The 15,270-nt window shown below is 42.3% G+C and overlaps 1 protein-coding gene across 2 annotated transcripts in view; it reads right to left on the bottom strand.

The window, feature by feature from the left end:
• The window catches only part of EDC3 (enhancer of mRNA decapping 3), a 30,519-nt gene extending 15,249 nt beyond the window's left edge, over positions 1 to 15,270 (bottom strand). The window contains exons 1-4 of one of the 2 annotated variants that reach the window (XM_030281314.4): positions 15,159 to 15,270; positions 10,882 to 11,063; positions 6,104 to 6,417; positions 976 to 1,311 (exon numbers count right to left, since the gene is read on the bottom strand). In XM_030281314.4, coding sequence (XP_030137174.2) covers positions 976 to 1,311; positions 6,104 to 6,417; positions 10,882 to 11,045 — 814 coding nt within the window. In that variant the 5' untranslated portion in view covers positions 11,046 to 11,063; positions 15,159 to 15,270. The remainder of the gene's footprint in view (positions 1 to 975; positions 1,312 to 6,103; positions 6,418 to 10,881; positions 11,064 to 15,158) is intronic. The other variant, XM_030281315.4, reaches the window with a different exon arrangement.

Here is a 15,270-nt window from a genome sequence, read left to right as displayed (position 1 = left end):
TAATCCTGAACTCTCACTGCTGCCTCAGGAAGTCTTAAAATCATGAAAGACAAAGCAGTGGGGGAAAGTCTCACTGCATGTTTCTTTCACTTTTCTTCGAGCATCTTTGCAAACACAACACTGAGCTGCTACAACCCACTGTGTTCTCCTCCCACCCGAGAGCAGAACGGGACACCAGGAAGAGGAATGACAGAAATGGAGAACTAGGACATTGTTATACACCAGAACCATTTTAAAAAGGGACTTTTCAAAACTGAGAAGCAGCAAATCACTACAAATCCATCAGCTTCCTCCCCTGAAGCGTTTCACACCCCAGATGGAATTTCCAGGCAGAGGACGAATGACAGCCCAAGGAGCTGCTCACACTTCTGCTCAGGCTACCAGAATATCGGTTGGTTTGAGTCCCTGCAAGAAGAGCTGACATCTGATTTTATTCTGATGTGGAAAAGAAACGTTCCTGGAATGCCCAATTTCCTTCACTCCCACATTTTACAAGTGCTTAAAATCAAAAGGAAGATATCCCAAGGAGACTAAAGTGATCTGGAATTTGGACTAAATGTGCTGTAAGTCCTTTTTACATGAAGTATATTTAAACCCATGCAGAAATGGAGAACTACAACCCAAGGAGTGCAAGAAGCACAGGAAACCTCCTGAAATCATGAAAGCACAAATCCTGAGCCCATCCCTCTGTCCCTCTTCTGAGTCCACGTGGGCTCCCCATGCTACTGAAATCAAAGCAAGGACTCAAACACCTCTTACTCAGTTCCCAACCATCAGCTTTGCTGCCTGCTGGAGCAACTTTGCTGCCCTCTCGGGGTATTTATCTCAGAAACATTGCACAGAAAGGCTGTGTGTGGACACACAAATCCAACCTTACGTGAACCTTGCTTGGACACATTAAGCTGATGCCTCACAGCAAAACTCCACCGTGTGTGCCCCCAAAGGCAGCAGTTTGGGTCCTGGTGAGGAACATACCCGTGCAGAATTCCTTGTGGGGGTTCTGGGGTACCACAATCCTCCTGTAGACGATGGGCTCTGACTCCAGGATGTTCTCGTCGTGCCGGTAGCGGGCGGGTTTCTCGTTGGGGGTCCCTCGGGAGCGGGTGCCGCTCCTCCTCTCGTAAGTCTCGATCTCCTCAAACACAGCTGCCTTGTCAAAAAGGGCCAGGTTGCCCTCAAAATCGAAATCAGTGTCTGGGATTTCATCGATGTCGTCCCCAAAGCACTCGTCGTCCTTGCTCTTCATCTGCCCGTTCTTCAGGCCGCTCTTCTTCGGCGTCACCTGGTTGGGGTGGCGGCTGCTGGACGACCCTAAGCCAAAAGAAAAGCAAGTTGGGAGAGTGCCCTAAAAGGGAAAAAGGCGTTTTCTCAGCACATTTTGTGGGAAATGGAGCTCCTGCTTACCCCCTCACTCAAGGGGTACTCACCACGGAGCTCACATTGCTCACGCTCAGCTAAACCAGCAGAAACTAGAACATCAAATAGAAAACAGAACACCAATAGGAAATAGAGCATCAGCAAAGAGACTTTCAGGGACTTCCCACCTGCCAGGTTAGAAAAACAGGCTTGCCCACAATAGCAAAAAACGTGTTTCTTCAGGTTTTATTTAATCCCAGTGCCACATCAGTGGCAAGGTAATCAGCTCTGACCCAGGAGTTTTCCCATGTTCAGGCAGGTGTGTGACCCAGGCCCTTTTTTGTAATTCCCCTAAATTTCAGAGGTGTTTTCTTCCCTATTAATGATCTTTAAGGAGAACTTCAAACCCTGAATAGAAAGGATCTCTTTTTTCTCAACCTTGATGTAATTTCTGTGATATGACACACAGTCCATTGCCTCATTACTGTTTCACTCTCCTTACCCACTACCTTGTGTTTTGGAATACATTTCTTTCCAATCACAAGTTATTGGGAAAGCCCAAATTCTCTGGTGTGAGACTGATGAAAGCCTCCTCCTTAGGGCTGGAGATGAAGAACTGATGCAAATACACAATTGTGAGGTCAACATATCCTTTACTTGCTGATTTCTTCCTTTGTCCTTCAGGTCCAGACAATATCATTCTGTTTGTCCTTGCCAGTGTCACATTTGTAATTACTAGAAAACATTTCAGGCCAATTCCTGCAGTTACAGGAATCACCTACAGTGTCCAACAGATGGAGTAAGTTATCAAGCCAGAGCTCTTGCTCTACTAAACCATTTTCTGTTGTTTAAGATAATCACCTTTGTGAGGGATTTATACAAATAAGTTGGAGAGAATCAGTTGGATAACACAGAAACAAAGAATTTCAAGCCATCCAAGGATATTTTTAAACATCCCAAAAGATTGGCAACAGGCACAAACTGCACCAGCACCCTTCCTGTCCCCTTACAAGTCCAGTTTCAGCATGTCTAACTCCAGTCATGCTGAAATGTGATTTGCTGAGGAGGTGTACCTGGTTTATTTCCAGGCAGAGACTCATTGCCCCAGCAAGGATTTATTTCAGACAGTGTGGGGCTTGGTTTTTCTCAAGAACTGGTTAATAACTAACCTGAATGCTTTCCCAGTCCCCACAGCAAGATCCTAAATCTGCCAGGCCTTGCCGAATAACCACTCCCCATTAAGAAAAAAAACCCCAAACATCCTTCTCAAATGATAATGCACCTTTTGTCTTGGAAGGACAGACAGCAGAATTGCAGCACTGTGGGGACAAAACAGGATTTAGGAGAGGGGAAAAGATAAGGCTTCCCAGGAAGGAGAGATGCATTAAGCATACTGCAACCACTCATTTATGTGCATGGTTTGGAAAGCTTTTGGTACCAACTTCCACTCTGTCCCAGATAAAGGGCTCCCAAAGCAAAGGGGACACAAAGCTGGACAGGATTTGGTTTGGAACTAAGCTGCCACTGCTGGAATCACAGCCACAGCTGGTGCTCTGAAGGAGGAAGATGAGGAATGCAAACACAACAGGCCCAAAATTCAGGAACTGCAGCTCAAGCAGAAGCCAAGGGACTCTCAGGGTTCAGGTGGACAACCTGGAGCCTGCCCTGCCACAAAGGCAAAGCCAGCCTGCTGCTCGTGTCAGCAGGAAGAGTTTGGCCAGCTCAGGCTGCTCCTGTCCCACTCCTTGCCAGACCCCTCTGCAAACAGCTCCACACTCCCCTCAGCTGCCCCAAAACTCAGAGTGGCTGTCCAGTGGGACAGGGGCAGCTGATGTGAGCATGGAATGCTGATGGAATAAAGAGCTGCACCAGAAAAGCTGGAGAACAATGGCTGCAAAGCTCCCTGCAGCCACAAAGAATGGGAGCCAGGAGCCCAACTCATCAAAACGTGGTGGGGCAGCTCCCTGACCCATCCTGAGCTCTGCAATGCTGCTGACCCACACAGCTCTGCCCTGGCTGCCCCACAGCCCCCAACAGGAGTCACACAGAACGTGGCACAGGCCTCCAACGAGCTGGGAGCAAAGTTAGGAGCTGTTCTTCTTCAAGCATCTCCTTCTAGACAGGAAAAAACAGCAGCTGGTTCTGCTCAGGGAAAAGAGGCAAAAAAAGGGCAAGGGGAGAAAAGCAAAGTCAGGCTGCAGAAAGGCAGCTCTCCTATTCCAGCTGCCTCTGGATTACAGCTTCCAATGCTCTGCCCTGCTCCAAGCTGGCACACAGAAAAGCACCTCCCTCACAAGATAAACAATCCTTCCCGGGCTTTTTTTGTTTCTAAGGAAAAACAACCCTTTCATGTACAGCACACAAGCAAACAAAGTCTCCAGCGAGCTGGCTGCCTTCCTGAGAGATCCCTGTGGGAGGCTCTGCTGCCAGCCCCAGCACCACGAGCCCGGTGCCAGCAGAGCCATTGCTGGGAAACCTGCACTGCTGTTTGTTGTTTATTGATTCCTGGCACACCAGGGCTCCAAAGGGGAATTCTGGCCCTCACTTGGCACGCTAGAGGCCAACCAGAGGGCAACTTTCAGCTGTAGGACACAAGCTCTGGATGACATCTCAGCCCATTCTTCCCTGCACAAAGCCAAGCCCAATTCCATCCCCCTCCCAAAACTCACACATCACTCACCCAGCTCTCCAAATACACACATTTTACAGGGTAAGACATCCCTTCTGTATTCCAAAATGAACCCAAGCTAACAATCTACACTAGGACCTTGCTCAACCTGCCTCAAAGCCTGTAAAAGTGACCTGCTGTGCTCATGTAAAAAATCTAACATGAGTTGTTTGTGGGGTGAAGTTGACAACTCCTAACTCTGCTCAGCCCAAATCTAACAGACATCCTGGAAGGGTTAAAAATATCCCAGTTGGTGGTGGGGGAGAAAGATTTCCAGAGGTTTAGGAATTTCTCTCCAAAACCACAGCCTTACACCTGTTTCACTGGCCTGGCCCATCTTGGTTTGTTTCTTTTGCAAAGGGGGGGAAAAATGAAATCATGGAATTACTCTGGATGCATATCAAGGCTTCAACAATTAAGTCATGGAAATATGCTGGATGTACACTAAAATTTCAGGAATTATGAGGGTCTGGAAAGGAAGATAGCTCAGGAGGCTTTGAGGAAAAAAGTGAACAAAGCCAGTTGTGGCCCAATTTCGAAGATTTTATCAAGAGAAATAAAAATAAGAGATGTGTGACTTTGGGATGCTCTGAGTGTATCTTACATCGCCCTCATTAATTTGTATTTTTAACAACACAGCCAAAACCTCATTTGTAATTATGTACAGGGTGATGTTGTAATAGGTTATGGGTATAGAAGCCTTAAATAGAAAAGCCTGGGGAGATTTAAAAAGCAAGAGGTTGAATAAAGCAGGGAAAAAAGCCATTAATCCTGAACTCTCACTGCTGCCTCAGGAAGTCTTAAAATCATGAAAGACAAAGCAGTGGGGGAAAGTCTCACTGCATGTTTCTTTCACTTTTCCTGGAGGATCTTTGCAAACACAACACTGAGCTGCTACAACCCACTGTGTTCTCCTCCCACCCGAGGATCATATTGCAGTTTGTTTGCAGTTCCTTTTAGAAAAAAAGGCTGGAAGCTGGGCAATCCTCAAACAGGAAAGATAGCAAAATGAGGAAATCTTTGGAACTGGCATTATGTGGGAATCCAGGGCTTCCCTCTGGCTGCCCTGGCTGCCCTGGGACCCTGGCAGGGGTCAGGAACCCCCCTGGACAGAGCCCCCACAGACACTGTCTGTGATCTCTGTCCATGGAAAAGAGTTTGCAATCTTACAGGATGAATTACAAGCTCTGAGTGTTTGATATGAGTAATAATTAAGTCTGGCACGGGTGCAAAAGTAAAATTTTAGGATTCTAGATTAGGGGTTCAAAGGGGACAAGATGGAGGAAATTGGGTGTGCCTTGTCCTTTTTCTCCTTCTTCATGCCCTCCATGTTTCACTGTGGTGTTGGCATTTTTCTGTTGGTTCAGGCTGGGGACACACTGTCCAACGTAGGTGACAGATATTGGCACGTTATTGTAAATCCAGCACAGGTAGTTTGTGGTATTTAATGTTTGTACCATCCCACTGAGGGCAGAGCCCCACACGCTGCCCTGCAGGACAGAGCTGCGGCAGGGCAGCAGAACATGTTAGAGATAAACAGAATAAACAGCCTTGAAACCAGCACAGACCAATTATGGCTTCTGCTTTGGCAGCGGGGCAGAAAGACAGAGACTTTCTACAATCTCGGGATCATCAATAGCACAGATTCCTACAGCAGTAGACATTTTCTACAGACACAGAATCACTAAGATGGAAGAGACCTTCATGATCATCGAGTCCAAGCCATGACCTATCACCACCACAACTAGACCACAGCACTGAGTGCCACATCCAGTCTTGTTTTAAACACATCCAGGGATGGTGACTCCACCACCTCCCCAGGCAGACAAATCCAGTACTTTACCCCTCTTTCAGTAAAAAACTTTTTCCAAACATCCAAATTTAAGACTGTGCCTCCAGTTCTGTTAGGAACAAGAGACCGACCCCCACCTGACTACAACCCACCTTTCAGGTGGGCTCAGAAATATACTCTATTTCAAAACAACCCCCAGGTGGGCCAGGGGAAGTTGCCAGCAAAGTTTGGTGGAAAAGGGAAGATGCTGGAGGAGCAGGAAGGCTCCAGGCCAGCCCCACACTCACAGGAATTGTGCCTCCGACGGAAGCCTTTGGACTGGCTCAGCGATTCCATGTGTCGGTCCATGTAGCTCTTGGAGCACTGCTGCTGTGGGGAGATGACAATGTCCTGGCTCTTCATGTCTGTCCTCCTGGGGATGTTCTGGGGGGCACTGCTGGACATGGGCTTCTTCAGCAGCTTGCCAGTGCCGTTCTGGCTGGGTCCCACCTGGCAGCCCACCCCTGGCACGGCCGTGTCCATCTGCTGCGAGTCCCCGCATTGCCTGCTGTCCCCCGGCCCCGGGATCTCCAGGATCTTCAGCTCAGTGATGTCACCTGCCCTGAAAACAGCACCAGAAAATCAGGAATTGAGAAAAAACCTCCTGAGGAAAAACATCCTGATGCCATCATCAATTAAAACAAGGGAATAAACGGATTTTAATGCTCAGACATACACAGACATCAAAATGTTTACATTAAATGTCAAATCTACAAAACAGCCACTTCAGGATGCCTGCATTGCACCTGGATTTTGTTTGAAAGGTTCTGCAGTTAAAGAGGAATCAGTCAAGCAAAAAATGGAAGCAGCTGGCCCAGACCTTTGAAGAAATTTGCATTAATTTAACAGTTCCTAGCTAATTAATTGCTCTCAGCCTGGAGGCTACTTTTACTTTTAATCCATTTCTGCAGAAAGCCACCCTCGGATCAGTGCAGTTCCTGCTCAGACAAGGAGGATACTTCCCATTTCCAAAGAAAAAATGGCTAAAAAAACCTAATCTAGCACTGGGCACAAGCCAAAAGACAACAAAGGAGTGATTATAAAGCTCTCCATTTGCACTGAGTGCAGGACCTAAGTCAGGAATTGGGCACTTCCAGCTTTAACTCAGCGTTTGTCCACGTGGGATGGGAAAGCAGAGAGACTTCCACACATCCCCTGCTCTCCTCCCCCAGTGTCTCTCCTCAAAATCCAAGGGGAAAAAAATATAAAGAGTCTTGACATGGTGGAGTCAATGTTATTAAAAATGAGTCACTCAGAGCCTTCACTACAACATGTCAGGGAACAGAAAATGTGCAGTGAGGAGTGACTCCTATTTACATTTTTTAAGCACAGCATTACCAGGAACTGGTGGGAAAGAACTGCTGAGGGCAAAGCTTCAAAAGCACCTCAGCTCCCTCTGCTACAACTGAACAGGATAGAAATAAAAACTCTGAAAATATAAAAATATATCAATAAAACTTCTAAATAAAAGCAACATACATGTGTTATATATTTTTATATTAAAAATAGATAGTATATATTTATACTTCTTATATATTAGTACATACTCTAGATTTATATATTAATTATAGTAATTATTTAAAGATATTTTCTATAGGTAAAATATATAAATAAAATTAGAAATTAAAAATTATATTAATATATTATACATTTATATATTATTCATGTTTATATATTATACATTAATATGTTACATTATTATTACTTTAAAATTCTATTTTCTATACGTAAAATATGTAAGTAAAAATTAGAAATTAAACTTATATAGTATATATTATATATTTATATACAATACAATTACATATATTATTTTTAAATTCTATTTTGTATATGTAAAATATATAAGTAAAAATTAGAAATTAATATATAATATGTAATATAATATATACAATATCTATTATATAATATATATTTTAATATATAATAGATATATTTTATATATTATAGATATTTAAAAACATATTAAAAATATATTATAGATACAATATATATTCTATATATTATATAAAAAACTATCTTTATATACATTATATATTTACACATATAGATTAATATATTACATATCTTAATATTTTTAATTATATTTTATATAATATATAGATAAAAAGTATACATAAAATTCTACACAAATAATATCATTATTCATTCATTTTTATAAATAAAAATGATGAAAATAATTCTCAATAAAATGTAAAAATCTCTCTGTGTACAGCCATGGTGTGACCCCCAAATCAGCCGCTAGGCCAGGTGCAGGAGTGGGGCAGGAGCTAGGATGGATTTCTATACCAATTTTATATAGGATGTATTTATATATAACTCTCTACAAATGGATTTGTAGAGAGTTTTTAAGGTTGGACAGATGGTTTGTATCATATGTATTTAGATATCAATTTTATATAGTATATATTTATATATCAATTTTGTATAGTATGTATTTCTATACCAATTTTATATAGGATGTATTTATATATAAGTCTACAAATGGATTTGTAGAAAGTTTTAAGGTTGGACAGAAAGTTTATACACTATGTATTTCTATACCAAGTTTATATAGTATGTATTTATACATAAATCTCTACAAATGTATTTGTAGAAAGTATTTGAGGTTGGATAGGTTTATACACTATGTATTTCTATACCAAGTTTATATAGTATGTATTTATATGTCAATATAATATGTATTTATATACCAATCTTATATAGCATATATATTTATATACCAATTTTATATAGTATGTATTTATATACCAATTTTATATAGTATGTATTTAAATACCAATTTTATATAGTAAGTATATATATACATCTACAAATGGATTTGTAGAGAGTATTTAAGGTTGTATAGAAGGTGTATACAGTATGTATATATCAATTTTATATAGTATGTATTTATATATAAGTCTACAAATGGATTTCTGGAAAGTTTTTGAGGTTGGACAGAAGGCTTATACAGTATGTATTTATATATACATCTAGAAATGGATTTATAGAGAGGTTTTGAGGTTGGATAGAAGGTTTATATAGTATGTATTTCTATACCAATTTTATATAATATGTATTTATATATCAATTTTACATAGTATGTATTTATATACCAACTTTGTATAGTATGTATTTCTATATCAATTTTGAATAGTATGTATTGATATATCAATTTTATACAGTATATATTTCTATACCAATTTTATATAGTATGTATTTATATATCAATATAGTATGTATTTGTATATAAATTTTATATAGTATGTATTTGTATATAAATCTCTACAAATGGATTCGTAGAAAATTTTTAAGGTTGGATAGAAGGTTTATATAGTATTTCTATACCAAGTTTATATAGGATGCATTTACATACCAATTTTATATAGTATGTATTTATATATAAGTCTCTACAAATGGATTTGTAGAGAGTTTTTAGGTTCGACAGAAGGCTTATACAGAATGTTTTTATAACAATTTTACAATAGGAAATGTTGATTTAGAAAGACTATATAATAAGACAGATACTGTTAAGAGAGAAATTGAGTTTAAAAAGTTTTAAAAGACGGTTTTATAAACAAAATTAAATATTGTAGAAAAACAGGATTATAAAAATATATTGTAGTAGGACTTATAAAGAGTAATTTTAAATTATCAGTTTTATAAATAAAATTGAATATTTCAGAAAAATATAAAAAATATAGTAAGACTTATAAAGAGTAATTTTAAATTATTAGTTTTATAAATTACATATTTTAGAAAAATAGAAATATAAAAAATATAATAAGACTTATAAAGAGTAATTTTAAATTATTAGCTTTAAAACATCTACAACATGGTACAACAAAAAGCTAATAAACCAAAACCACTTCCAGTGCTTTACAGAGGAGTGGTTTTCTTCAGCAATTTGAGATTTCACTGATTTTGGGATTTCCCAGCTAAGGCACTGAAGGGTTCAGTGAAGGGTTCAGTGCTGGGCTCACGTCCTGCTGTGATGTGGGATTAGGAGAAAGGTAAAGCAGGCTCCAAACCTTTCAAGGGTGTAAAGAAAAGGGTTCCTTTTTTGTGCTGGTGAATGCTTTGCATCACTTCCCTAAATGTCTCTCATGCAAAACTATGGCAGCAATTAAGAAATAGTTTAACTTTTAATTGTAATAGGAGAAATTATAACATTGATACTATCTCACCCTTCTCAGAAAGCTAAAAATAAATAAAAAATTTAAATATCTCTCAGTTATCTTATCTCTAAACAAAAAATAAAGTATAATCAACATGCAGGCTGTCTTAGGTTGGTATTCTATCCCTGTCTGTGGAGCAGGGAGCTGTTCTGTACTGTCCATGGCCACTAAGTGTCTCTGAATGGCTGAGAAAATTCCATCATCCCACTGGGAGATGCTCAGGGGAGGAGCCCAGCATTCCTACCTGGATATAATCTGAGATTTTGGGACACCACAGCAGCCTTTGCCCACTGCATTCCCAGAGGAGCAGCTTTCTCCCCACTGCATTCCCAGAGGAGCAGCTTTCTTCCCACTGCATTCCCAGAGGAGCAGCTTTCTCCCCACTGCATTCCCAGAGGAGCAGCTTTCTTCCCACTGCATTCCCAGAGGAGCAGCTTTCTCCCCACTGCATTCCCAGAGGAGCAGCTTTCTTCCCCATTGCATTCCCAGAGGAGCCCAGGCCCATCTCCCCCAGCCCTGGAGCTCCAGAGGAAAACTCCCCCCTTGTGCAGGATCCTGCTCCAGCAGAAGCACAGCTGGCACTGCAGGAGGGCTGAGCCCCCCTGGGATGGGACTGCTGCCACCTCCCTGACCCACAGGGGCCAGGGCATTTCTGACTCTGTCAGTCTTGTTTTATATTACTGCATTTTTATTTTTTCTAATAAAAAAACTGTAATTCCTGCTCCCATATCTTTGCCTGAGTGCCCTTTAATCCCAAAATAACAATTCAGAGGGAGAGGGTTGACATTTTCCATTGCAGGGGAGGCTCCTGCCCTCCTCAGCAGACTTTTCTCAGCAGGCAGAGGCAGAGGGGCGAGGCAGGCACTAACCTGAAGGTGACTTCTGGCACGAGGCACTTGACGCCGTTGTGGAAGGGCCGTGTGAGGGAGATGGTCTGGCTGACCTGATCCACAGCAGACACTCTGCCCTGGTACACCCCCAGGCTCTCTCCACAGTTAATGGACACGATGCTGCCCAGCCAGTCCGTGGCCATGGCTCTGGCACAGAGCTGCTGCAACGAGATGTACAAAGCACAGCTCAGTCAGCAGCCACAGCCCCTCCCAGGCTCTGCTGCCTCCTCTCCGTGTGCTGGGGAGGACAGGACATCCCAGCCATCCCAGGAGAGTGAAATCCATGGATAATAAACATCATTTACAATAAATTATAAATATATGTGGGACTCAGATTCAGTCAAAGAAAAGAAACTGAGAGTTTCTGGCCAGGCAGAGGCCTGGGAAAGAGCTGGAGAAGAAAGTAAATAATTCTTTATCTCTCTTGTTCTCACATTGTTTATAGTTGAGTTCTATCACTGTGCATCAGGCACTCTGCACCAATGGTGTGGCTTGTTTTCACTTCAGAACCAATGGATTTGGCCTTTGCAAAGCTCTGTATAAAGAGCAGTGTATTTTGAATAAATTGGAGTTTTACTCTCAGCAGCCTTCTGATCAGAGTCTCTTCATTCCCATCCTGCCTCGACAGTGACAAATATATATTTTGGGGCTTTGCCTTCCCCACTGTACAGCAGATCTTTGTTTGACTGGATGAAATTCAAGGCTGAATTCAAAATCCAAAAGGAATATTCAATGTCTCATCCTACTTGTGGATATTTTCTTACTACTTTTTCCCAAGCTGGAAATGAAACTAGAGGTAATTTTAGTAAGGAGGTGATATAAGAAAGATGTCCACAAAAACCCCTGAAGGCCTTCAAATAAAGATCTGCAGATCTCTGTTTGGCTGAATTCAAAATCCAAAAGGAATATTCAGTGTTTCATCCTGCCTGTGGATATTCTCCTGTTGCCTTTTCCCCAAGATGGAAATGAAACTCAAGATAATTTTAGCAAGAAGGTGATATAAGATGTTCACAAAAGCTCCTGAAGGGCTTCAAATAAAGATCTGCAGATCTCCGTTTGGCTGAATTCAAAACAAATAAAAATATTTAGCGTTTTGTCCTGCCTGTGGATATTTTCCTGTTGCCTTTTCCCCCAAGCTGGAAATGAAACTCAAGATCATTTATTAAGAGGTGATATAATAAAGATGTCCACAATAGCCCCTGAAGGCCTTCAAATAAAGATCTACAGATCTTTGTTTGACTGGTTGAATTCAAAATCCCAAAGGAATATTCAATATCTCACCCTGCCTGTGGATATTTTCCTGTTGCCTTTTTCCCAAGATGGAAATGAAACTCAAGATCATTTTAGCAAGATGATATAAGATGTTCAAAAATGTCCCTGAAGGGCTTCAAATAAAGATCTGCAGAGCTCTGTCTGACTGGCTGAATTCAAAATCAAAAAAAAAAAAAAAAAAAAAAAAAAAAATTTAGTGTTTCGTCCTGCCTGTGGATATTTTCCTGTTGCCTTTTTCCCAAGCTGGAAATGAAACTCAAGATCATTTATTAAGAGGTGATATAATAAAGATGTCCACAATAGCCCCTGAAGGCCTTCAAATAAAGATCTGCAGATCTTTGTTTGACTGGCTGAACTCAAAATAAAAAAAAAAAGATTTAGTCTTTTGTCCTGCCTGTGGATATTCTCTTGTGGATATTGTTTCGTCCTGCCTGTGGATATTCTCCTTCCCACCTGGAAATGAAACTCAAGATCATTTTATTAAGAGGTGATGTAAGAAGATGTTCCCAAAAGCCCCTGAAAGGGTTTCAAATAAAAATCTGCTCTTACATCACCTCCTTACTAAAATTATCTCAAGTTTCATTTCCAGGTTGGGAAAAAGGCATCACTCCCTGTGATTTCCCACTGGGAATTTCTCCTCACTTCCCTCACTGAAGTTTTGGCAGAGGGACACTGGGGCAGAACAACTCCTGTGAATATTCTGGATTGATCTCTGCACGTGCAAATGAAAACCAAAATCTTTAGGGGAACAGGGACACAGGGCAGGAGGGGAACCCCAACCCATAGAGAAACACAAAAGGGTGGAAAAAATCCCCAAAAACTGGAATGCAAGACAAAAGCAGCAAAAGCAGCATCAGTGCCATGATTAGATAAATTAATTTAAAAAATAGTTTTTCTCCTTCCCAGCACTGGAGTTCTGTCAAAACCAGGGGAGAAAAGCTCCAATTTGTTTAGACAGATGTTTCCAACAGTGCTGGAAGCAGCTAAAAAGTTCCTTTGATCCCAGATTTCCCAGTGACAGGCTCACGAGCATCACGGAGAACAGGAGACATGACAAGCTCCTAAATGTGGAGATTTGCCTTTCATGCTGCAATCAAAGAGGGAGAATGTTTGATATTTACTGTGAGCAGCACAAAGAAACATGGCAGACAGCCCAGGGAGAGCGACTTCCATGTATAAATCACATTTCTGGAAGAGGCAGCTGGATTCTCTGCAAGCTGAGCCTCATGGAAAAGAAGCAAGGAAAAAAAAACCAACTTGGATTAGGGGGAAAAAAAAATCTCACTTCGCCCAACTTTCAGAGGCTGAAAAGAGGGGATGCTTCAAAGGGAAGAAAATGTGAAATTTGGTGACAAAGCCATCAATTCCTCAGGAGCAGCTCCTGTCCTTCCTGTGGCTGTGTGTTTATGTTAACCACGGTGACAATGTCTGCATTCCGAGGAGGTGGCTGATAAAAACACTCCCAAAACACAGATAACACAGCCCTGGGGATCACAGGGAAACCAAAGCTTCCTTCCATTTCCTGCTTTCTTCTCATCTCCCTTAGGAAATACAGGAAGGAGCTCAGCACACAGCAGCACCTTACACAGGTCCTTTTGAAAAACAAGAGTCTCCTTTTAGCACAAAAAAACCCCAAAATAAATCTATGTTTGAGTGCAAATATAAGTTAAACTATCCTGGAGTTGGAATAGAGGGGTGGCTGTGTCCCTGTAGGAAAATATAGGGAACCCCATAGGTAAACACAGGGATCTCAAATACTGTAAATATTTAAAAACATGTGGAGCTACCACAGGTAAATTCAACCCCCCCATAGGTAAAAAGGGGAACCCCCAAAGTGAAAACACAGGGAACCCCCATAAATAAACACAGAGAGCCCCATAAATAAACACAGGGACCCCCACCATGCATAAACACAGGGAATCCCCTCTGTGGATAAACACAGGGACCCCCCAAAAATAAATACAAACTCTTTCCATGGATAATCACAGGGAACCCCAAAAATAAACACAGGGATCCCTCCATGGATAAACATAGGAAACCCCCAAAACTAAAAACAGGGACCCCCCCAAAAAATAAACACAGGAAACCCCCAAAAATAAACAGACCCCTCTCAGGGATAAACCCCTCCATGCATAAACACAAGGAACCCCCAAAAATAAACACAGGGAACCCCCAAAAATAAACACAGACCCCTCTCAGGGATAAACACAGGGAACCCCTCCGTGCATAAACACAAGGAACCCCCAAAAATAAACACAGGGAACCCCTCCAGGGATAAACAAAGGAATTCCCCCCATGGATAAACACAGGGAAACCCCAAAAATATACACAGATCCCTCCCATTGCTAAACACAGGGAACCCCCTTAAACACAGGGAACCCACAAAATAAACAAAGGGGACCCCCCAAAATAAACACAGGGAACTCTCCAAAAAAAAGACAAAGACACTATCCATAGATAATTACAGGGAAACCCCCAAAAATAAACACAGACCCCTCCCCATGAATAAACATAGGGAACCCCCACACAGCTAAAAAGAGAACCCCCAAAAATAAAGACAATAAACCCCCAACAAATAAACACAGGGAACACCACAAAACAAACACAGCAAACCCCCATAAATAAACACAGGGACCCGCCCCATGGATAAACATAGACCCCCAACAGAATAAACACAGGGCCCGCCACGTACCCACAGCACACCCCAAAACACAGGGCACCTCCATTGGCACACACAGCCCCCCCGAGCAAACCACGTCCCCCCAAAAACACCCACAGCAGCCCAAAGCTGAGCGCGGTACTGCAGCCATGATTAACCCCTGCGTGACCACAGCCGAACGCAGCTCCCGCTCCGGGCCTGCCCCGGGCCCACCGCCCGCGCAGGCCGGGCAGGGGATGCGGAGAGAGCCGTGGCCTCCGGGGAGGCACCGTGGGGCCGGGCAGCCCCGGTAAGGACCGATCCCGCCGCGGGGGATCAAACTCACCCTCAGGATCCCCCTCAGCACCGCCGCTCCCGCTCCCCGCGGCCGCGCCGCCTCAGGCCGCTCCGCCTGACGTCACTTCCGGCCACGCCCACACCGCGCGGCGTGCTGTGCG

Source organism: Taeniopygia guttata, chromosome 10 (genome assembly GCF_048771995.1).
Source record: "Taeniopygia guttata chromosome 10, bTaeGut7.mat, whole genome shotgun sequence".
NCBI classification, from domain to species: domain Eukaryota; kingdom Metazoa; phylum Chordata; class Aves; order Passeriformes; family Estrildidae; genus Taeniopygia; species Taeniopygia guttata.
Note: the sequence above shows the minus strand (reverse complement) of the source record. Positions and strands in the feature narration are given on the sequence as shown.